The sequence below is a fragment of the Haliotis asinina genome, chromosome 1 (assembly GCF_037392515.1).
Source record: "Haliotis asinina isolate JCU_RB_2024 chromosome 1, JCU_Hal_asi_v2, whole genome shotgun sequence".
Classification (NCBI taxonomy): Eukaryota; Metazoa; Mollusca; class Gastropoda; order Lepetellida; family Haliotidae; genus Haliotis; species Haliotis asinina.
This window is the reverse complement of record NC_090280.1, coordinates 102112377-102137760: the sequence shown is the minus strand read 5'-3', so window position 1 is coordinate 102137760 and position 25384 is coordinate 102112377. Positions and strand designations below refer to the sequence as shown.

Genomic DNA, 25384 nt, shown 5'->3' with positions numbered 1-25384 from the left:
AGTTTCTGTTCGGTCCGACTTGGCCCGACCTCTCAAAAGCACCTTACGCCTCACAGATGTATCTTAAGTTCTATTTAAATCCATAGTTTTGGATCATATCTACCGAAATACGGCTTTACTGAGTTTCAAAGCGTTGTATTTGAAACAAACACGTTGCTCAAAGTGAATCCTATTTTCTATGCATTCTCAATAAAGACACAGTATCACAAGCTTTCGGTCCGGCTTGGCCCGACTTTTAGGCCATCCCAACTTTGCATCTGGTCACTCCGAACCCGCCGAAGTCTCGGCCACGACTTACAGACCATTCCCAGTCTCTTGTTTATCTGAAACTCGCCACGCAAAATGTGAAACAAATCACGAGATCTTTCATTCACCCAGTGTCCTTACATTAACTGGTTTCCAGAAGCTGAGATTACAAGCGTTATTATACCTGCTTCCTTTTAACAAGGAGGGCGTGCGAATGTTGTTTGAAAATCTAAAAGTGTTTATTTTCCCTGACATAGTTTAGGTTCGGGTCCAAATCATGACAGTAACGTTACATGACAAGGAAAACACGACATGTCACTCAATATATTTCAGTTTATTTAATACGTCCTCATGGAGAATGTTGGTACTTCTGTTATGTGCAAATCCCTGGAAAGCAGCAAGGAAGCTGTTAATATCTCAGGTTACTTTCAAGAAAGCATAACGCAGGTAGTATATTATCTAAAACGTGTAATGTATACATGAAAGCGTCACAACAGGTGGCTTCAGTGAGGACCACTGGTGGCCAAGCAGTTACTTCGCTCGCTCGCTTGCTCGTCAACAGATATCACTAGTTCGATTCCGTCTAGGAAACGAGAGCTGTTTAACATCCATTGTTGATGTCATGCATTGATTTACCAAGAGATGCCAGACAGGAATTATAACGTCAATTAGGCTGGTCGCTTAAGCAGGACGTCTTATGAGATTTGGCAGGCTTTGACATGACAAGAATATAAAAGGTGTTATTTATTGAAGCAACATACACACTCACCACGCCACCAGTCGTCGCAATAATCAAGTCATTATGAAGTCATTATCCAACGGATCTAATTAGCCATTAACCAAGGCAGAAACCATGTATTAACCAAGAAATTTACAAAGGCATCACCCAAGGCTTCAGCGAAGGTATTAAAAGGCATTACTCAAGGTCTCAGCCAAGTCATTACACAACGTATCAAGCAAGCCATGAAACAAGGAATCAATCTTGGCCTCAGTCAAGCCAATAAGCAAAGCTTCAATTAAGCCATTACACAACGCATCAATCTGGCCAGTAACCAAGGTATCAATCAAGGCATTAACCAAGGCACCAGTCAAGCCATTAACCAAGGCATGTATCAAGCCAGTAACCATGGCATCAATCGAGCTAGTAGCCAAGGCATCAATCTAGCCAGTAACCAAGGCATCAATCAGGCCAGTAACCAAGGCATCGGTCAGGTCAGTAACCAAGGCATCAATCTAGCCAGTAACCAAGGCATCAATCTAGCCAGTAACCTATGCATCAATCTAGCCAGTAACCAAGGCATCAATCTAGCCAGTAACCAAGGCATCAGTCTAGCCAGTAACCAAGGCATCAATCTAGCCAGTAACCAAGGCATCAATCAAGCCAGTAACCAAGGCATCAATCTAGCCAGTAACCAAGGCATCAGTCAAGCCAGTAACCAAGGCATCAATCAGGCCAGTAACCAAGGCATCGGTCAGGTCAGTAACCAAGGCATCAATCTAGCCAGTAACCAAGGCATCAATCTAGCCAGTAACCTATGCATCAATCTAGCCAGTAACCTATGCATCAATCTAGCCAGTAACCAAGGCATCAGTCAAGCCAGTAACCAAGGCATCAATCTAGCCAGTAACCAAGGCATCAATCTAGCCAGTAACCAAGGCATCAATCTAGCCAGTAACGAAGGCATCAATCAAGCCAGTAACCAAGGCATCAATCAAGCCAGTAACCAAGGCATCAATCTAGCCAGTAACCAAGGCATCAGTCAAGCCAGTAACCAAGGCATCAATCTAGCCAGTAACCAAGGCATCAATCTAGCCAGTAACCAAGGCATCAATCTAGCCAGTAACCAAGGCATCAGTTAAGCCAGTAACCAAGACATCAATCAAGCCAGCAACCAAGGCATCAATCAAGCCAGTAACCAAGACATCAATCAAGCCAGTAACCAAGGTATCAATTCAGCCATAACCCAGTCATTTCCAACTATTGCAATACCCACCCAACGTTTTGTCTGAGTCGTCAATGAGAGTGCAGTTGTACTTGACGTGACAGGGGCAACTCTTCACCAGTCCGTCGGGGCGGGCGTTGTTCGTGCTGTTGAAGTGGTCCAGACGACAGTCTGCAGAGAAGACGTCAACATACTGCACACAACATACTTCCTTGTATCTTCCTTACACAAATAACATTTCACCGGAAGTATAATGAAATCGCCTGGGGAGCTAAAAATAGTCAATCATGCGTTTCATTTCAGGAGATAACCTGGAATTTCGTTTTGCCAAATACGGCGCCAACGATATACATCCAGTACATCGGAAATCAACTCATGTGCACTCTTCTTGGCAGATTTACCTGAGTCGTAGTGTCCCAGCTTGTCACACACTCCGAGGTACACATCCCGGCCAACCTCCCTCCGTCCGAAGCCCGGCCCCTGATCATACTCCACGCAGCACTCGTCGTCGGCGCAGTCGCCCCCGTCGTTACACCAGTGAGGTATCGCCGCCCTCACTGGCGCCGACCTCATGCATATTCCTGGAGGAGAAGTGGCAGTCAGTTATGAACATCACACATGCACATGCATGACAGAGCCAGTCAGTCGTCAGCATCGCACACACCACACACGTCATAAGCCACCATGGTCTAGATTTAAGACCAGGGTCTAGCGCTAAGATAGTTGTAACTTAATGGTTAATGTTAATGTATGTCAGTTACGACTGTCTTAATGCTAAGAGGGGTTCGAAAATCTAGGCCCTGAACAAGTTTTGATGAGCCTAATAAAGCAATGTAACGGAATTATCGCTTAACCTTGAAATTAGGTACAAGCCGTGTGTGTGTGTGTGTGTGTGTGTGTGTGTGTGTGTGTGTGTGTGTGTGTGTGTGTGTGTGTATGTGTGTGTATGTGTGTGTGTGTGTGTGTGTGTGTGTGTGTGTGTTGCGATGATTTCTCCCTGCCCTACCTCTGAGAGCCGACGTTTCAGTGAAACACCTCCCAGGTGCCGCTACACCTCGTCTCCCTAAAGACCCATCCGGTTCTGTGACGTGTACACAACATTCATCATCCGGGCACCCCGTGGAGGAAAAGCACCATTTCTGACTTCCGGGAGGGTATGGTCGCTGTAGCAGCTGCAAGACATTACCGTCAGGAAGGGGAAAGTTTACAATCCATGTAGATGTTACAGATGAATTTAAGCCTGTTTCCTCAGATTGGTCGGAGAGTAAGAACAAACGTCCCTGGCATTCTTACCATGCCAGAGTATTCGGCGTGCGGGCAGTCATCATCTATTTGTATACAGTGCAACCAGTCATAGATCTGGCATCCGATGATGACGACACTAACCTTGAATTAGGAATCTCTGATGACAGTTCACAGAAGTAAATAGACTGGATGAAGATGAGCTGTATTTTAACGCATTCGTTGCTACAAATAAGGCCTTGAACCACCAACCTGAACGAGTAATGGCATGATAGCTGTGACTGGAAAATATTTTGTTTGGGATGTCAAATTCTGTATTGTATGTCTAATGCTTATTTTCTAGAAACGTACTCTGGCTAACTGAATGGATAGAAACTGGGTGCAAAAGGTAGGCTGACGCACTGGTTCTCTAACTCAGTCGGGAGCAATCGTATGTGGTGGCATGGATAATATTGAGAACTCCTTGAAAGAACTATCACTTTGGGGAACGTGTGGTGTACCGCACCAGGGTAGGTAATCGTTTTAACCCGTGTTAAGACTTGGAAAAATACCATAATGCAATGTTTTGAAATGTTTGTACTTAAATACTCATGAGACCAAATTGTCGATTCTCTATCATGTCGTTTGTAAACGATGTCGGGTAGATCAATCAGTTTACGATAGATCGTGCATGAAACTCGTCCTTGATGCCGACAAAATGAGCTCTGAGGTAAAATGCAGGACCACCAGCCTCATCTTACATTGAGTAAGTTAAGTTCTGAGCTTTCAACAGTATTACTACTCATCTATATACTGCAGGGGCGGTGGGCTAACCTATGTGATCAAAGCGTTCACTCATCACGCCGAAGACCCGGGTACGATTTCCCACATGGGTACAGCATGTGAAGCAAATTTCTGGTGTCACCCGTCGTAATATTGGTGGAATATGGCTAAAAGCGGTGTAAAACTAAACTCACTCACATATAAACTAAGCTGTTCAGAGCGACGTTAAAATCGTCGAGTATGATGGTGAGATATACTTACCTGGGCTGTTTTAAACAGAAGTATCGCAAATAATAACTTCAACATTGTGCACAAAGTCCCGGAGAGAGATAGTGACAGAAAGTTGAACGCTGTCCTGAAGTCTTATCTGGTCCAGTCGTCACAATTCTCACCTGTACACACCTACATATACGACTCCAAGCAGTAAGGCGATCATCTGTTTTCTGTTGTCGTTAATCAGTGATTTGCCTATTCTCCTGAGTCATGATCAATGCAAATGGCAGTTTTTTTTATTGGCCTTTCAAAACACTTTATTGTCTGTTGTAAACCTTGACTGTTGAAGAGATAATTTCGCTAGAGAGGTTTTCTTTTTCTGCTTAATGTTCCTTTGAATAATATTTCAATAAGTCTATTCGTATTTTGCTTGTTTGTTCCCCATCAGCCACCCGTCCTGAATTTACGTTCTGACATGAAATAATACAACATTTTCGTATAGTAGGTTTTTCGTCGGTGTGGAAATTTACCCCCTACCCTTCTTCGCTCACAAAAAGAGGTCAGTTTGACCTTTCGTTATCTATATTGTATCAACCACTTCTTCTGGAAGAAAAGTGGCCCGATCTACAACAGATAATATATGAAGACCATCACCAAGTGATCTGAATTACTGAAGTTAGCCCAAGTTACACAGCTGGTTAGAAAACATTCTTAATTCATCAGTATAAGGTTTTGGACCCGTGGAGATCCAGGTTGGAATCGGTTTTCAGCTTGTCGTAAAAGGCGGCTGACGGGATCGGTGCTCTACCTCGCTGACATATCATCGTATCCCAATTACATTGATCGATGGTCATGCTGTTGATCTCTGGATTTTCTGGTATAGACTCGATTGTTTATAGACCTCTGCCATACAGCTGGGACATTGCTGAGTGCGGCAATAAACGACTAACCAGCTAGAGTCTATTAACAACTCAACCAAAACCATTTGGACTTTGAGAGCAGGTACAAGCGATACAGGTTTTAAATGTTTAACATTTTGGTGGAGTAACCAAGCAGCTACAAGGTGATGACCAACATAGAGACATTGTCAGGTGTTGCGTTCCTGGCACACCCAAGTGCAACAACGCGCATCTGCTGAAGTAGGAGTGAGTAAGGCTTTACGCCACTTTTATCAGTATACCAGCAATATCACTGCGGGGAGCACCAGCAGTATCACTGCGGGGAGCACCGGCAGTATCACTGCGGGGAGCACCAGCAGTATCACTGCGGGGAGCACCAGCAATATCACTGCGAGGAGCACCAGCAATATCACTGCGGGGAGCACCAGCAGTACGTTTCACATATTGTACCCATATAGGGAACTGAACCCAGGTGTTTGGCGTGAGATGATGTAACTCCTAGGCCACCCCACTAGGCCACCCCACCGCCACCCCACTGAATCGGAAAGGAAATCGGTTTTGTCGGGGAGATGTTTGTGAAATACCACTGTGTGTAACGTGTATGTTCAACACATCAATACCCTGATTAAACAGACCTTGAAGCTCAAGAAACCTCGTTAATCAGAAGGAGTCAAGTCTACACTGAATCGAAGGCATATCGCCATTATTGTTCGTTATTCGAAAGTGCGGACGCTGTGTTTCTATGCGTCCCTTGTCTAAGAGGCGACTAACGGGATCGGGTGGTCAGGCTCGCTGACTTGGTTGATACATGTCATCGGTTCCCAATTGCGCAGATGTATGCTCATGTTATTGGTCACTGGATTGTCTGGTGCAGACTCGATTATTTACAGACCGCCGCCATATACTAGTGGCTGGAATGTTGCTAGGTGCGGCGTAAAACTAAACTCACTCTCACGTGTGGAAGTAAATGACGGAAGCGCTAGTAAAATATATCCCAAAAGCCAGGGTGTACACGCAACTTGAGCTGACAAGTTGTCGGGGGAAGGTCCGACTTGATGCCGATTTTGACTGTTGAACACTAGTGAATAATCTACATCCCCTCGACTTCCACCTGATGAGGTATTTCGTTCCAGTACCTAAATTCTCGAATGCGCAGTTCAGATGAGCAATTAAAAGTCATTTGCCTGTGAGTGTTGTTTAACGCTATTATCAGAAGTATTTCAGTTCCATGGCCACATGACATATACAATCCAGTAACGGTATTCTGTGTAAAGATCCAAGCCGACAGGTCCAGGTCATGCAAACATTCATACTACCGTGCCATTAAATGGATGCTACATCTGCTCTGACAACCTGCAATGATGCTATGAAAGTGAATGATCTCTATTATGTTTCTCATATATCTAAACATGTAGACTACTGGGCAAAGCTAACCAACATAAATAACGAGAGATTACCGACGAAAACCTACCTAATGCTATAAGGACTATACAACAGATCGTCTTGGGCCACAAAAGTTACATACCGTATTACAGTTTGGAATCGGGCACGCTTTGATTATGAAAGATGTTGGAGATTTGGTTTTTCCATGTCTGAGTTCAAACAATGAGTGTCTAACTGCAACATTGAACCATGGCAGGCTTCAGTATCAATAACCTCAAAGATGACAGCCTATTCATCTTACAAAATAGTTCTGCGTGCGGAATCCTATCTCACTCAAACAGGTCCTAACCTACACAAGCAAACGTTAGCCATGTCCACATGTGGCTATCAGCAGCTCATGATTGAAATGCTGAGACTAATGAGTATAATCATTGAGAGGCGTTTTTGCAGATACCGCCTTCGATATAACGACCAGCTTGTCGCAAACGAGTACTTTTTAACCTTATCTTATGTGCCTTCTCCGACTTAAGAAAGTGAAATATTGACTATAAATACTACGGCATCCCTTCATTTGAAACGTTACGTCAAAAACCCCAACTTACTTCTGTAAATTTCTCTGTCTCTCTCTCTCTCTCTCTCTCTCTCTCTCTCTCTCTCTCTCGCTGTACTCTCTCTCTCTCTCTATCTGTCCCTCCCTCTCTCTCGCTGTACTCTCTCGCTATCTGTCTCTCTCTTTCACTCTCTCTCCCTCTCACGCTGTACGCATACAGACACACACACACACATATACACACACACATATACACACACACACGCACACACACACATATATATATACACACACACGCACACACACACACACATATATATATATATACACACACACATATACACACACACACGCACACACACACACATATACACACGCACGCACACACACACACGCACACACACACACACACATATACACACACACAGAGTATGCCATCCATGCAATGCGAGTGAGTGAGTGAGTCAGTCAGTCAGTTTACTGTTACGTCGCTTTCAGGAATACTCCTGCAATATCATAGCGGGGTATGCTTGAAATGGGCTTCACACATTGTACCCATGTGGGGAGTATCGACCCTGGGTCTTCCGCGTGACTTCCTAACGCTTTAACCCATAGGCTAAGATCCCCCTTCATAAATACGTTTACATGCATCGAACTATCACGGCCTGAACAAGGGTTGTTGTTTAGATAGATAATGCTTTGATCGAAGATAAGCGAAAATGATCAGTCACAAAACCTAACTGGTGTATTTGTGAACTCCCGGTTGGTTCCACTACTGACCAGTCTACGTACGATAAGATACACAGAGTTAAATATACAGGCATGTTCCGACTCGCTGTACTCTGCTGTATTGTGGTGGGTGTTTTGCAGATCTTATTTCATATTCTAGTTTATTTGTTTCTTTAAATCAGCCATATTATAGTTTGCTTTACAGATGATCATCGTTAGAGCTATATGTGTGAGTGGATGGATGGATGGATGTTCTCTTTTATTTCAAGACGACTCTGATCTTTGTTTTGTGAGGAACTGTCATTCTATCTTGATCTTATCTGATCACAAGTTTAATGATTTTGAATATGGACAAAACCACTATGATATTCTGGACATCTTGTTGCACAGTATTCCTGTGTCTGTAAGCCATGCTTGTCGTAAGAGGTAACTAACGGGATCAGTGGTCAAGCACACGGAACTGGTCGTAATACCCACATGTACAGATCGATGATCATGATGGCAGTCTGGAGTGTCTGGTCCATACAAGATTATTTACAGACCACCGTCATATATCTGGAAAATTTCCGAATTCGGCATTAAACAAGCGAACAAACAAATCACCCAAGAGTATTTAATAACTTGACTCAGTATGTCACAACAGAAAAGCATTGACTATTGACGTATACGGCACTGAAAACAAACATACAATAGACTAGTGCGGTTCCACTGCGTCTTAGCGTCTTGTTTACCTTGGTGTCATGACGTGAATCAAGGGTATCCCAGTTTCAGACACTAACACTGTAACTACGAACTTATTATTACTTATTACCTCAGCACTGAATACACACACACACATACACACGCACGCAAGCACGCACGCACCCCCCATCTCACACACACACACACACACACGCACGCGCGCACACACACACATATATAGTGTGTGTGGGTGTGGGTGTAATACACATTTTTTTATTATAATGAAAGCTATCAGTGTGTATGACAGTAGGTACCTTGTCTCTGACCAGCTGACGTCATGGGTAGAGGGTGTCCCCGACGGCTGTCATACTGGGGCTGAGTGTGGGGACAGGCAGTGTTGTGTGGACGTCAACACCGTCTCCAGCCGTAGTGGTACTGCAGGACCGGGTGTATGTGTCGACATGGGCGTTAAAGGTGCTGGTAGGTGCAGCTGATGCTGTGAATAGTGACAGTATAGCAGGGTGGAAGGGTGATAGATCTGGATACAATGAAGTGATATTACTGAAATATTTATAAAAGCAGCGTAAAACTATACCATCTCACTCGATCACATTCGGCAATGGATGATGGTTCGCTGGATCTGTAAGACCAGGCTAATATTTCCCGAATTAAATTCCCCCTTTATGTCCAGGCTGCCATCTAGCATCCGGGTACGCGTGGCAGAAACCACAAGAATTGGTCCAGTTGTGTCCCTGCAGAACAGGACTGATATGTGGAGCAATAAACAGTTACGACGACTACGGTAAAAAAGGTACGAAATCAAGAGGATTATTTGTTTAAACCGACTAACACCTGTTCAGAACATGTTCCTTCCCCTTCCTCGCCCGTGTATGAGAGGGTGGCACGTCCTTAGTGGTCCACGAGATGCAACGGGTCCAGTTAGCATTGGTACAGCTGATGACCTGTATGTTATTACTCATACAATAATACAAGCACGGACATATGTGGGTACGAAGAAGAAAACGAAACATCAGCATCCAGTTTCGTTCCAAACAATAAGCGTCAGAGTCCATTCAGACTATGAAAGAGGAAGGATACACTCCGAAACGCCGTGTCCATCACAATAAAGAAGCTGATATCAAACAAAATCTTGCCTATAACATGTCTCAGCATTGAAATCATGAATACTTGGTTTGTGGCTAGTCTGAATACTGATGCATGCAATCATGATCAATATATTTATGCTATCTTATGTTTCTAAACCAAGTATATCACTCGAAGGACTTTAGAGGGCATTATTCTTTTAAGATCGCCTCAGTACCATACACAGATAAAACTATTAACATGATATTGCTGCCTGTAATTGTTTATCTACCATGGGTGACCTGACGAGTGTCTCCACGTCGTTTTCAAATAATCCTTATCTGTACCCTCATATACTGACGTGTTCCATATATTCTGTGTTGAAGGTATCTGATCCATCGGCTAGACACTAGCAGAAGGCCATACATGTGTGGCAGAGCTGGTGACTTCACGTGTCAAGCATTAGCATTCTGTTGTAACATGCTGAATCGTGTGTACTAAATACCGCTGGGAGATTTAGCGGTTTGTGTCTCGTTTAACGCCACATTCAGCAATTCGCCAGTTTTATGGCGGTGGTTTTTAAATAAACTAGTCTGGACCATACAATCCGTTTAGCAACATGAGCATCGATCTTCTCAAATCAGGAACGATGTTCAAGTTGGGACCGCTACACTCAATCTTAGACACTGTCACAGAAGTGCTGGGGCCTCTATACTTAATGCTAGACACTGTCACACAAGTGCTGGGGCCTCTATACTTAATGCTAGACACTGTCACACAAGTGCTGAGGCCTCTGTACTTAATGCTAGACACTGTCACACAAGTGCTGAGGCCTCTATATTTAATGCTAGACACTGTCACACAAGTGCTGAGGCCTCTATACTTAATGCTCGACACTGTCACACAAGTGCTGGGGCCTCTATACTTAATGCTAGACACTGTCACACAAGTGCTGGGGCCTCTGTACTTAATGCTGGACACTGTCACACAAGTGCTAGGGTCTCTATATTTAATGCTAGACACTGTCACACAAGTGCTGGGGCCTCTGTACTTAATGCTAGACACTGTCACACAAGTGCTGGGGTCTCTATACTTAATGCTAGACACTGTCACACAAGTGCTGGGGCCTCTGTACTTAACGCTAGACACTGTCACACAAGTGCTGGGGCCTCTGTACTTAATGCTAGACACTGTCACACAAGTGCTGGGGCCTCTATACTTAATGCTAGACACTGTCACACAAGTGCTGAGGCCTCTGTACTTAATGCTAGACACTGTCACACAAGTGCTGGGGTCTCTATATTTAATGCTAGACACTGTCACACAAGTGCTGGGGCCTCTGTACTTAATGCTAGACACTGTCACACAAGTGCTGGGGCCTCTGTACTTAATGCTAGACACTGTCACACAAGTGCTGGGGCCTCTATACTTAATGCTAGACACTGTCACACAAGTGCTGGGGCCTCTATACTTAATGCTAGACACTGTCACACAAGTGCTGGGGCCTCTGTACTTAATGCTAGACACTGTCACACAAGTGCTGAGGCCTCTATACTTAATGCTAGACACTGTCACACAAGTGCTGGGGTCTCTATATTTAATGCTAGACACTGTCACACAAGTGGTGGGGTCTCTATATTTAATGCTAGACACTGTCACACAAGTGCTGAGGCCTCTATACTTAATGCTAGACACTGTCACACAAGTGCTGGGGTCTCTATATTTAATGCTGGACACTGTCACACAAGTGCTGAGGCCTCTGTACTTAATGCTAGACACTGTCACACAAGTGCTGGGGCCTCTATACTTAATGCTCGACACTGTCACACAAGTGCTGGGGCCTCTATATTTAATGCTAGACACTGTCACACAAGTGCTGGGGCCTCTGTACTTAATGCTAGACACTGTCACACAAGTGCTGAGGCCTCTGTACTTAATGCTAGACACTGTCACACAAGTGCTAGGGTTACTATACTTACTAGTCATTGTCACACAAGTACTGGATATGACGTTTTATCTCCCCTGAAACAGTGAGAAACAATGTACATAATAAGTATAGTTGTGGGATACCAAAGAATTCCGGACAAACACAACCGAGAAATATATGAAATGTAGAGAAAGGTCAAATATTATCTGGCGTTTCCTCCCTGAACAGATGTAAACTCGATCAATGAGAACAAGCGAGCAGATAAATATCCCCTGTCTCTCCAGAAAACAATGTTTACTTTGTAGACCATTCACGCGCGATTATACACTTCTGTGAGCAAAGGAACCCAGATACATCCCACTGAATATGCACCAACTATGATATCGGCAACATGTTTGAGCTGGATAGCTGACATCAGTAGCAGATTTGGAGATGTTCAAAATACTATAAAAACGCTGCCTATCCATAGAACTTGGATTTCCTCCATTCTCTAGGCGCCTTCAAGAGGAGTGGTCTCGTACTAATTGGAAATAAAAGGTGTTAGTCTTACACTTTACACAACAGACGAATCACGCTTTACACAACTGACTACGGTCTAAATTCTCGGCCAGAGACAGAAAACATTACGTACAAGTTTCATTATGGTGAAATCAGTCTAAAGAAATGCAGCGCAAATGCATTTACCCAGTTTAGCAGATTAACAATATACAACCGGATAATATCCAATTTCACTGTAATAACTCTCACATATTAACAAATGTCGTGAGTAACATTATACCACTGTATTGTCAGTACTTCAATCGCCATTATGTTCGTACAACAATCAACAAGTCAAACCGCGCAACTGTGTCTCCTATCAGAAAGAAAGCAATCGATTGAACACAGAACAATGACGATCAACAAGCAAGTGTCACTGACGGTCACAGATCTACTGTTGACGTCAACCGATCGCCTTTCTCCGGGGGGTGATAAAGGAATCGCTTGTACGGTTTGAAAGCGAGAGTTTATGGAGGCTATTGAGAACATAATCGTTCAATCTCGAGTCTCGGGTCGCCGGCTTCGAGAGGCTTGCCGTTTGAGAGGAACCAGACTGTTACACCTCGACCATGTTGGTGTGGCTGTATCCCACACACTGGTGTTAGTCCGCTCTCTTTGGGATTTATATTGGTAATACTGATGTTTGTAATTTATGAATAAAAACGTCTTCTATTTTTTGAGTGAGACATTTTATACGGATCCTTGCACTGTTGTTGGCAGCAACGTAACATGGAGATAAGAGGGTTCATATAAACTAAAATTATCAATGGAAAACAGCTTCATCCTTATAATCTAAAATGCCTTTGAAAGGAGTTATGTTTGGCCCAAGTCGTGTCTCCATCTGACAATCCTGTGATAGGTATGGTGCGTATCAAGCGATCTAGCTTGGGAACGATGACATGCATGAACATTTCTTAGCGAGGCTGATCATCCGAGTCTTATTACAAAGTTGGAGTAGTGAAGACCAACCTGATCTTCTCGGGGAGGAGGTTAGTTGTGTGTGTGGCAGGTTGGGATGATTATATGATCATTACTAGCCATTTTACCACATGTTTCTGTGTCCACGTGTATACAAATGGTAACGGTATAAGTGGAGCGACGTCGCAAACGGTGTGATGATAGATGGGTTGTGTTTGACGCAGTCTTGTACAGTACAGCCATGCTGTATGAAGGCTGTAGGCGGTGGATGTCACACTCGTCTGCATACTACGTGAATTACACCATATTTTGCTGACGAATGTTGATTAAAGTCAGTGCGGCCTTTGCGCGCATGATCAGCGCATCCTATCAAAGGTGAGGTTCGCAATTATGTATGACATGGGATCAATTAAACAGTTTCACCAAATGTAGTGACCTTGTGGTTGAATATTGTACGAACATCAATGTATTTCAATGGTTGTCACAGATTTGAAAGGATATATCTTATGTATGCCTTCGCTAATGCAGGAGAATTCATTGATTTTAATGAATAACAACGGGTGTAGAGCTGATAAAGTAGATTCTCTGGAACGTCTCTTCTCAACAAATACAACTATGACCTTGACCACAGCTAAAGATATGGTTTAAAAAAACGAAGAGGGAGGCACTTCAAAGATCTAATTCCAACTGAAGACTACCCAGTTTGCCAGAGCAAAGGATCTACAAGGTCGTACCAGTGCGGTCAGACGGTGTCTGGGGGACCGCTCCCTGACATTGCAGCGAGACGGTAAAACGGTAGCGGGAGAGCAACTTAATGGCTGCCTAGCGAGCACAAGCTTTACATTTCGCTTTTCGTACGTTACCGTTAACTGCTTCAAGGGTCATCTACCCTTTGTAAGGTAGGTAAATGTAATTACGTCACGTTCACACAGACCAGTCGGAAGCTAGCTGATGTTACAGTTTTGTCATTGTCTTAGTTGTGGTATTGTGTATAATAAACACAAACAAAGTGAATCTATCTTACACAGATGTATATACATATATTTATATATTTACTTCCATAAATGAAATATACGTAGAGGCGCAAAACGGAACCATTTCAAAATATGATAACATATAACATGATAGTTGTCACTTGTGCATATGATCACGTTGTATGGTCATGTGTTGTTACTGTTGCTGTAAACTGAAACAGTAGGGTGTTGTGTTATCACATGTTGTGTTATCAACCGTTGACTTGACAGTTGCCGTTATCTAGAGTCCATTAACCCTCCTTCCTTGGTGGGTGGAGGTATTGCAAGGCTGTGGAGTGTGGTGGGTGTTGGTGTTGTCGATGAACTTGTTGCCTGCATGGGATTGTCGTCAAATGCACATAATGTATAAACAATGTCATTCAGTGATCTGTACACATGTAGCTATTAAGACACACATACCACTCTAGCGGGCTACCAGTTGCCTAAACATTCATACCATCCTACCGGGTTACCAGTTGCCTAAACATTCCTTCTACCCTACTGGGGTACCAGTTGCCTAAACATTCATTCTACCCTACTGGGGTACCAGTTGCCTAAACATTCATTTTACCCTATCAACCTGCCCGATTGCTACCCATCAGCACTACTCTTCCGGTCTTCCCATTGCCTACACATCCGTACTACTTTACCAGCACACATTGCCTACACGTTCATACCGCCATACCGGCTTACGCATTGCCTACACGTTCATACCACCATACCGGTCTACGCATTGCCTACACGTTCATACCACCATGCCGGTCTACGCATTGCCTACACGTTCATACCACCATACAGGTCTACTCATTGCCTACACGTTCATACCGCCATACCGGTCTACACATTGCCTACACGTTCATACCGCCATACCGACCTACTCTTTGCCTGCGTGTTTATACCACAAAGCCAGCCTACATGTCGCCCAAACATACAGCTATACACAACGTTTCCCCATGAATTACAACTCCTTCATTAGAATATTCATCATAAAAATATATTCTGAAACGCCGTGTCCTTACCACAGAAATTGAAATCCATAAATTTTCACCCTGTATGTAATCACATCTAAATGGCATTCAAAGACCTTACACTTACAACTAAGAGACGTTATTATAAACCACTGTTCAAAGTTGCCATACCAAAATCACCGACTTCATTAAAACATGACATATATTTCATGTACACAGGTCTTAGGTGCGCCTCTTATACACTACTGAGAAGCGGACATTATCAGCACCTTAGTACAAGTATCACCGGCCTCGCCATGGTTTAACGTGTAGTCACGCGTGACCTGACCCAAACACATGTAAATACTGATTGTCAATGCCGAGATTGGCCACACACTTGTAAACAAATCTAGCGGTATTAAAAGTTTAACCATTGTCCACGGCTATATAATCAAGGAATTCCTCACAGTTATGATTGCGGGATATCAGTCTCAGGTGTGTTAGCGACAGGCTATTTAATATGTTAATGGGCGTGTCGGGTTACTCGATGTAGATTCGATATACATATTACTTACCAGGTGTAAAGAATTTTAAAACTATTTTCATATCGTGAGTGAATTTGATTATATGCCATGTCTTTTCCATTTCATCCCATCAGTCAGTCTCAAAGTCAAAGCTCGTGTTCCTGCATAGAGCTTTTGGCTGGTTGTAAATATTCATTTGATAAGAAGGCAGGTGAAGTCTTACTTCACCCCCATACATGTAACATAGACCTTAGATAACTCTTGCCTCATAAACAAAGACTGAATGAAATTGTTACAAAGGTAATAGATAAACCTCTTTCTTGTGAACTATTTCCTTCCTGTATTAATAAAAGTTAATAAAAAATATTACAGCGTTTGACTGATCCGGTGAGACAGGCTTCACACGCATTGTTCCAAAACGAAATTCTCTCTTGGCTGTTTATTAACCTGCTCACAGACTCGGACTGTAGACATTCCATTTTAGGACTGACCACCAGCATTCTTGCTGGCTGCGTGGTGACAGCGATGTTGGACACTCCTCACAATATCAACCACTGGTTTGGCTGTGCCATATTCGATTTGATACACGCCACAGCCATATATCTGTAAACTTGCTGGATGTGACGTTAAACAACAAACGGAACAACTGATGTCATAAAATCAGGAAAAATAGAATTTCAAGTCTCTTTACGACACATGATTCTCCACGTTGTGTAATGAGAGTATCGCACGTTTAGTGATATTGTAAGATGTCACACTAAATAAAACAAACAATATATAACAATATAACAGTGACAACCAGTGAGTACAACCTGAGCGAGGGCTATTTTCAAGCAGAGCCTCCAAACGTTTAAGTGCGTTTAAACAGAGAGTCAACTAACCTACTTGACATGTTTGCTATGGTGCTAGACAGTCGAAGCATTAAGAACAAGTGTGTACCCCCTGTGAAATAGTAAACCCATTAGACGTCAGTCTTAGAACATACACTGCTTGCACAGGAACTATACGGCCACAAAGTCAATAGAAACGGTGTCGGGTTCCCCACTTACTGATTCCAGTTGCGCTACTGAGAATGTTGACAAGTGACATGCGGTTGATTGCTGAATAATGTAACTGGCACGGGTAGATATCACATGCTGCTTTGACAACCTATAACACCTGACAGAATATACAATGAAAACTAATTTAAGATTTGATATATCTGTTTGTTGTTTAACGCCACAGTTAGTAATTTAAAACTATACGGCGGCAGTGTGTGAATCTTCCGGTCTGGGCCAGACAATTCAGTGATCAAAAGTATGAGCATCGATCGAAGATGACATGTGTCAACCATGTCAGCAAGCATGACCAACCGATCCGACTGTTGCCTCATAGAAGGATAGATTGCTGAAGATCAGTTCTAATCCGGACCGTCACGGGTTTCAGTTTGAGAAATATATACAAAACAAATAAGAGTAAATGCCAAGTTTTAATGTGATCTATAGGCCGATATATTTATTATATGTCAAAACATTTATAAAAAATATTTCATTTATTTCGCAGAAATAATAGATGCAAGTAATAGTTCCATTGGTTTCATGTAGAAAGCAACCATAGAAGTCTAAACTTCCATGGGTGAATGGAAAGGAAGATATATGCTTGAAGCAGGATTATAGTCGTATTCATACAATAGAATCTATCTCTGTATTTCTCTTTTTCTGTGTTTTTGTATTTCTGATTATTTTTTTAAATATTTTAACGAAATCGGCGAAGTCATCAATGTTTCAGAAAATTCTACCGCTACACTCATTACATGTTTTTTTGTTTGTTTTTTTCTTTATTTGGTTGGGGTTTTTTTGGTTTTTATATATAAAGTGTGTAGCTATGGAATTTTCGGTAATGCTTCAGAGCAACCTAGAGAGTGTGATTAAAGCGTCACGTAAAATCCTACCAGAGTGACAGTGACTGTCAATCATAAATATGACACTGTTTTAAGCAGTTTGGTCTTTTTCACTAAAAGTTATCATAAAACTAGGGATGCCAGCCCCACTCTTGTTTCTGAGCATACGACATACCGAAACATTTTGCATCTTAGTTTACACACGTTTTAGTCGTATCAGTGTACGTAACCGCTGCAAATGAGTGAGTGGGTTATATTTTCGCCACTTTTAGCAATAATCCAGCAATATAACGACATGGGGCATCAGAATTCGACCCTACACGTTGTACCCATGTGGGGCATCAAACCCTAGTCTTTGGCATGAGGAGCGAATGATTTAACCACTAGCGTCCCCCACCACATACTGCTCCAAGTAATATGGCTTTTATTTTCACATAGAATCTATTGCTTCCAGTGCTCCTTGGCTTAGATATTAACAATGTACTGTTTTGTCACAATCAATTCAGACTGTGAGATAGTTTACCCGTATGTGCAGATGCACTTATGCCTCCTACAATCGATCTGGCTGATAACAGAATTAACTCGGTATCCAGTAACATTAGGGTATACCCACATATGTCAAAATGCGGCTATATATCACGCCATGACTGATGTTCTAAATGCATTATTGTTTGTTTTGGATTGTACGAATACAGTGACCCTTATGCGCACTTATACTGTACATACATCATCGTACACAAACGACTCAAGAGAATCAGCAGGAACCTTTGATGTTCACAAGGCCCAAATATAACCTAAGACGATAAGATTCAATTACAGGTAACGGTATTTGCTTATGTTACACCTGTTCCATATCAGTGTTATCCAACTGTGACTTTAACAGTGGTGTTTAGTTATAAAAATGGCGGTGTTACATTACAGTAACATGTATTATTCTCATCACAACAGTGATGCTAACTCAAATTCACGGTTGTGTTAACTAAGCGTAACAAACGACTTGTTCGACCTAATCAAACAGGACTAACTTTTACCAAGCTCTGCGTGCCCATTTAGGCTATCCAGACTGGTGAACCTTTCACTAAGGCCCAACGGAGGAGGCCTTCGATTTGTCGATTGCGGGGGATTCCTTGATCGGACTCTTCGAGCTTATCTGTACAGGGAGACCTCTGCATGTACAAATAACGAACTTTTACATGTCAGTAATAGGGATGTGGTTAATATATTTACACAAGGACGTGTTCCATTTAGTCCTTACTATGCGTTCCGGTAGGTTAACGTATTGAGATACACGGGTGAAATCTGAGGAACTCCATTGACGGAGTTGGGACGGAAGTCCAGAGTTGCGTCCCTTGGTCTACCGGAAGTGAAGATCGTGAGTTCCAGTTCCGGTACGTCCATGGTTTGTCAGCACCATAACCATGTTCGTAGGTTCGACAACTTTGACACGAACCACTTCCTGGCTTCCTTGAACAAACACAGGCGACTTCATATTACTGAATAAGACGCCAGTGATAAACAATTCCTAGTCTTGACCATTCTCATAAATAGATTCCGAGGACAACAGTCAAAAGAGCCAATCAAACCGAAATCCCCATTCCCCTTTAGTACGCATAATCACATTTAAAACAATAGTGCACGGGAAATACATCACAAAACGAATAGTCTTACCCCATCAATACGTTCAATACCTTCACAAAATGAGGCAAGTATTAATCAATGAAACGACCATCACGATCACATATATGCCGCCTATTTCTTGTAATTACAGACCATCATCGATCTCTGACCACAGACCACGACACTGACAGAAATTGGTCTGTCTTTTATCAGCAGGTGTCAGCAAGAGGTATATTCACACAGATCGATGTATCGATCCCAGACGCAGCTGAGACGTGGGGAAAATCTCAACCCGTCAGAAATGGACTTCAAAATGTGTTCTAGTCATCATACAACGGCTGAGGCTTGACGTATGGGTAAACGGGCCTCAACTAAAGGCAGTAGAAAGAATATAGCATTTAGACTTAGTCTATTGGGTTCTCAGTCTGTTGAAAACATTCCTGTTGCTAAAAAACCTGTAAGTATGCCTAGCGTCGGTGGCAAGTTCACTCAACCCGTCTCTCTGGAAGGGGAAAGACGAAAGGCCATGATGTTGGTTCACTCTGTGGAGAAGGACATTGCGCTGTTCAGAGACCGATTCTTCCGGAAGCCCCAGAATAAGTTCAACGATGACACCAATGATTTTATAGCGTTCGTGCTGGAGAAAACTGGCTCCACTCGAAGGCCACCTAAGAGTTTCCGCGAGTTTTCCATGTTGGTTGACAAGACACGCTCGAGTGCAGCGTTGTTGTATCGGGAAGAGATGGTGGTCACGGACGCTGTCATCCAGCGGCAGATGATGTTCGAGGAACTCATGATGTCGGGTTTAGACCGTTTAGATGACGCTTTGAAAAAACATGTGGGTAAATTCTGCCACAGCTTTGTGTCTGAGGCGGAGGGTATGGATTTGAAATGTGTCCAGGACTACGAAAACAACATCACCAGGTGGAAAGATGCCATTAATGACGGTAAAGGTCTGTTGAAGGACATCCAACAGAGTTTGAAAGACCATAGCACGCCCTTTAATAACTTCGTAAGGCATTACAACAAGATTCTACATTACATTGGTCTGTCGTTGGAAGTGTTTCCACGCATCTACAACCCGCTGAAAGATTGGGTGACGGCGGACGAGGCCTATGTGCATAAGGTTCAGGACGAGCTGAATTTGTTGATGAAGCAGAAGATGGACATTACTGAAACGGGCAGACGCCAACAGATGAGGGCAGAAAACATGCATCACAAGGTTCAACATCAGAGCTACCAGTCCAAGAAGCTCAGAGGACGTCTGTATGACGCTATGGACGAACGGAAGTTCTGTCGGAGGCGGGAAATGGCGCTCATGGATACGTATGCTAAGGTAAGAGACTATTTAAAAGACTAACTATTTCAGGTCTGAGAGTGCAACAAAAACATGTGTTATGTACAGGTACCTGATTGTTCAGCTACTCTTTCGGAGAAATGCATCTATACGACTTAGCCTTTGAGAGTTATTTTCCCAGATGTATCCACGCCAAAGCATCATTTCACCATGCGCTATGAGTATGGAAATTCAAGACAGGGATGCTTCCGGTAATATGCTTTATGCGTTGTAATCGACTCGGGGTTACATGTAAATATGCGACGTGCTATCTAGGTGGACATTCATGTTTAAAATTGAATTCATGCTTGAATTCATAAAAGTAGGCACCTATATAAAAATGCAAGCACGTGAAGGCACGCACACACAATAAGAGCAAATGTCCTCTCACTCCTTCGCCATTTCATTGCCCCTTCTGCTTCCAGAACGCTAGCCAGCTGGAGCAGAAGCACCAGTACCTGGAGGAGACACTGAGCCGTCTGTACAACCAGGAGCCCAACTCAAGACCCATGTACGACCGACACCTGTCATCCATCGCCTCTTTGCAAGAGGAAATCGACAAGCTGGAGAAACGCCAGGATACCCTGCAGAAGACGCTATCTAACATCAAGAAGGAGCGGTACCATATCCAGAAGGAGGTACACAAATTGCAGGTGAGTGAGTGAGTTGGGTTCATGCCAAAGTGAACAATACATGGAGGCGGAATCACACGGAGCTGGAGTGCAGACACATTTGAGAAGCGACTGACTGTTACAGTCACTGCATCGCTCAGATATTTCTAATGTGTGAATATTTCACTGTAATTTAGATGAAGCCACTCATATTTGTATTAGACCTCGAGCTCTCACTCATAAAAGAGCGTGTAGCGCAGAACTGACAATAAAGAAATTCTATTGTGATCGTTATAATATAGATGTGTATGAAAGGGCAACGGTCTTTTTATCTCAGAATACTCAAAGGAAATAAATATGCCATCACTTCGCACGTTAATTCCTACTAAGAAAACATTCGTATCCGTGCTTTGACAAATTAGTATATATATTTCATGCATTATTCTCAGATCTTATTGTCTCTTTTCATGAAATCTTAACGACGAACCTTAAAGACGTTCCCACTCCCCTGTTATGAAAAGGTCTAAAAGTGTATGTGAATTGATAATCTGCAAGAACCGCTGACAGTAGATTCCAAACCCCGGATCGTCCTAACTATGTTGCTATGAACCTCAGGACCAAGCCGGCGCTAAATTGTTGTTCAAGGATGGCAGACATACACCTCACACACCTGCCAGACCTCCCTTATCTAGCTCACACGACCTGATGGTAACTCAACCATGCTTTCTAGGTGATGTATGACAAGAGCATACGGTCAGAGGACGTGGTCCACACCAACGCTGACTGTCAGGTTGCAGGGGTCAAGGTCATACAGGACGAGAGCAGAGTTCTGGCGGAAAAAATCGAGATTCTCAAGAGAATCAAATCTCTGAAGTCACATCCGCACACAATCAGACATATACACAACGAGGGATACATCCCCGGACGCCGTATAGATATATCAGGTGGGTGTACAATACATTCTACAAGGTCATAAACATTACATCCTGGTTTCAAACAAAGCTCTCACTATGTCCAATCACAGGTCGCGATCAGAACGACCTTAGGAACCTTGACCGACCAATGAAATGTCAAAGAACAGTGAGTGAGTGAGTTTAGGTCTACGCCGCACTTAGCAATATTCCAGCTATATGGCGGCGGTCTGTAAATAATCGAGTCTGGACCAGACAATCCAGAGATCAACATGGGCATCGGTCTGCGTAATTGGGAACCGATGACATGTATCATCCAAGTCAACGAGTGACAAGGAGTTATAGAATATAATCAGAAAGCTGTAGAACACTTTTCAACTTGGAGACAGCATTCCAGGGAATGCCTTGAACAGCATTTTGACAAATTTCTCGGTTCCAAATTTGAACGCTGACCAATAGCACTTTCAGGAATTTCTATCAATTGCCGAAATTACATGGCAGTATTTCTAGGTGACTATGCAGAAGGTCTCTTCCGTTCAAACATTATCCCGTCAAGGCCAGAGATGGTTTAAATGGAATTATCCCTACAGCGTGTAAGTGTTGTTCCTAAAACTCTGTGTACATTTTTCTAGGTCACATGTTCAGGAAACTGTCTCATTCACACTTTCCTAATTTGACGTGACAAGTTATAAGGAGACAAAAGAATCTTTTATTGTGTGCTTTTAGCCAATCTTCTTATCATTACAACTATTGACTAGGTATAGTCAATAAGTAAAAGTGGTTTCACTGAAGACAATGCCAGAATACATTACATCGAAAAGCGGGAACCAGATGGGATTAGAGACTAAATAATGATATTCACCGAGCCATAACTTACAAAACACACTTAAAATGTACGTAAAATGTGTTCCAGACCGCCTCTTGACTGCCTTCCGAATCGTGGCCCCTGATGTAGGGCGTGACTGGGCGTATCTCTACCAGAGACTGCCATTCAGCCCAATCAGGGACGCCGTGACGCGGTCTCACGACATTGAGCGTAAGTAACCCGTAACTATATCGATGATATTGTATGAGTGCCGATGTCATACTACGTTTATAACCGGAGTGTTTAATGCTGGTATTTCCCGGGCGTGAGCGAGGGATATGCTCATATTTAGGCACATGTGTCGTAAAAGCAGTTTGATATTTCCACAAATATAATATTCAGTTTATTACCAAAGTCGTCAAATTGACGAAAATAAACCAGAATCTTTGCATAACTATGCTGGCTGGCCGCATGGAGAGGGGCTCGTGATCGCGTCCGGATTGACTGCCGTGGTTACGGTACTGTCATTGCTTTGATCCCAGAAAATTCTGTTTACGATACATGGAGTAGAAGATAGAAATCCATAGGCTAGCGAAAATACCAACAAGAGTTTCTCAACCGACTGTCAGTGTTAGCGAGAGGACGGCATAGGAATCTATTTGCACAATGTCACGTGAACGTTAAAGTGTAGACAACGATACGCTTTTTAACATAAAAGCTGACTGGGAACTAGATGACGTAACGCAGACAAATAAATGATCAGTAGAAAATTGCGTCACCCAGCTTGTGACGTCACGTATTACTACGCCCATATTTACGTCACTGAGATGCGGGCACATCCAACGATTCATGATCTGTGGTAAATGAAATTGCATTTTTTAAATTATAAAGTAATGATAAATAGGTTATCGCACTCGTGTATTTGGGGTTGATTAATATCCTGCATTAGGAATGAACACTATGTACTCGTCTCTCTAGGGCTCACGAAATACGATGTTTATTACTAAAGAAGGATAGCCTATATTTACTAGTTCTACCGATCTTCAGATGGCAGTTGGGTACCAAGTGCCTTGAAGCGTTTGTTTGTCACGACCACCCGGATTCCATACATGGGTACAATGTGTGGAACCTATTTTGACCCCGACATGATATTCTAGAATAGTGCTGAAAACGGGATAATATATCCTCGCTGTCACTACACATCTGACAGACAAGTTGTATATAGTAGTAAAAGCTCAGTGCCCCAAAGTACAACTGAACTTGCTCAAATACAACTATTGGTTGGGTGACATGAAATTTGATTTTACATGTGATTTACGGATGGACATCAACTGTTTCATGACAATGGGAACAGATTTTAAAATATCAACATTATTTGAGTAAAACATTTTCTGTATCGTTTGTGGGGCTTCATTAGAGCATATTAAACACTTCTGTCGGCAGACAGAGAAGGCCTGTGACTAGGACGCAGACTATTAATAAGTGACCTTCGTCTTCAGTTCTCCCAGAACGATAAGAATGTGACAATATATTGCCTTTTCTAAAAGATTGAATTTTAAGGCATGTCGAGAGATTCTAAATTTACACTCTTAAAAGGGACTAATCATTAATTAAATACGCTGATATATTTTTCGGATCGGAACAATGAGTTACATTGTAACTAAGAGAGTACGATGAATTTACTGATGCGTACCATTTCTCAGTTAAAAAAATTTATAAATAGTTTATTTGCAAAGTACACGTAGACTGGCAGTTTGAAAAGGTCTACATGTAGGTCTGGACTTATTATACTTGTAATCCGTGTTTAAAATGCCAGAAAACCCAAAGCCCAAGGCGGCATAAAACCAACCCATTCACTCCCTACTACTGATCATGTCGTGTATTTATTTACAGTTTTGGATCTGTCTGCCCAGAGGAACGACCTGAGTCTACGCGACACGGTGTTGAAGAGTCTCGAGCGGTGGAGGCGTCTCAGCCATGACGCCACAGTTCCAAATCTCGTGAAAGCTCTCAAAGATATTCGCAAACGAGATCTTGCAAAAAAACTTGAACGAGAGATGCTCGTAACCAGTTGATGTCGGCCGGACATTCGGAATGTGCATGAAGTAATGAGAGTATCTCGAATATCCCTTGCTGACCAGATCCGTCTGTGATAAACTGATGAATTTGTCTGCATATCCTTTGAATATATTTAAGAAAATTGGTATATCAAATAGACATCGGTCATATATATTTTTTGCACTTATCCCCCGAAACAAGAAGGGACAAAATACCTTTTCTCTGCTGCTAGTAAGAATCTCACAATATAAAATCACACACAAAATTATACGTCACACATTTGCTATTCTGCCGGGCAATCTCTGAAAAAGGGAAAATAGATATGGTTTTACATTAAAAGAGGTTTTCTATTTGCATTTAATTGTTCTTCATGAGAGTATATTTTTCTAGTAGTGTTCTACATCGGTTACAGGCAGACTCGATTCCACAACTGAGCCGTTACGCTACTTACTGAATAGCAACGGAACACAGGCCTGTGAACATCCGGGTTACAATTCCGTAACCCATGTTTGTTCTGAGACGACTAACGGGATCCGGTGGTCAGACTCGCTGACTGGGTTGGCACATATG

At 42.7% G+C, this 25384-nt stretch overlaps 2 protein-coding genes across 4 annotated transcripts; one reads left to right on the top strand and one right to left on the bottom strand.

Annotated features, from left to right (window-relative positions):
• Positions 1 to 564: 564 nt before the first annotated feature.
• On the bottom strand, positions 565 to 4607 carry LOC137285274 (uncharacterized). The gene is made up of 5 exons (XM_067817596.1): positions 4455 to 4607; positions 3196 to 3361; positions 2591 to 2770; positions 2241 to 2360; positions 565 to 633 (listed from the first exon to the last, which is right to left on the bottom strand). Exons 1-5 carry the CDS (start codon positions 4497 to 4499, stop codon positions 620 to 622), a joined length of 525 nt encoding a protein of 174 aa, XP_067673697.1. The 5' UTR covers positions 4500 to 4607; the 3' UTR covers positions 565 to 619.
• On the top strand, positions 3848 to 25175 carry LOC137285254 (uncharacterized). 3 transcript variants are annotated; one of them, XM_067817575.1, is made up of 7 exons: positions 13903 to 14012; positions 15314 to 15432; positions 19245 to 20429; positions 20855 to 21082; positions 21771 to 21984; positions 22865 to 22987; positions 24650 to 25175. In XM_067817575.1, the coding sequence occupies exons 3-7, from the start codon at positions 19446 to 19448 to the stop codon at positions 24829 to 24831; spliced, it is 1731 nt and encodes a 576-aa protein (XP_067673676.1). In that variant the 5' UTR covers positions 13903 to 14012; positions 15314 to 15432; positions 19245 to 19445; the 3' UTR covers positions 24832 to 25175. The 3 variants fall into 3 exon arrangements, with proteins under 3 accessions (XP_067673686.1, XP_067673668.1, XP_067673676.1); XM_067817585.1 differs by lacking the exons at positions 13903 to 14012; positions 15314 to 15432 and adding an exon at positions 3848 to 3940 and having other exon boundaries at positions 24650 to 25172; XM_067817567.1 differs by lacking the exon at positions 15314 to 15432 and having other exon boundaries at positions 13862 to 14012.
• The last annotated feature ends 209 nt before the right edge of the window (positions 25176 to 25384 follow it).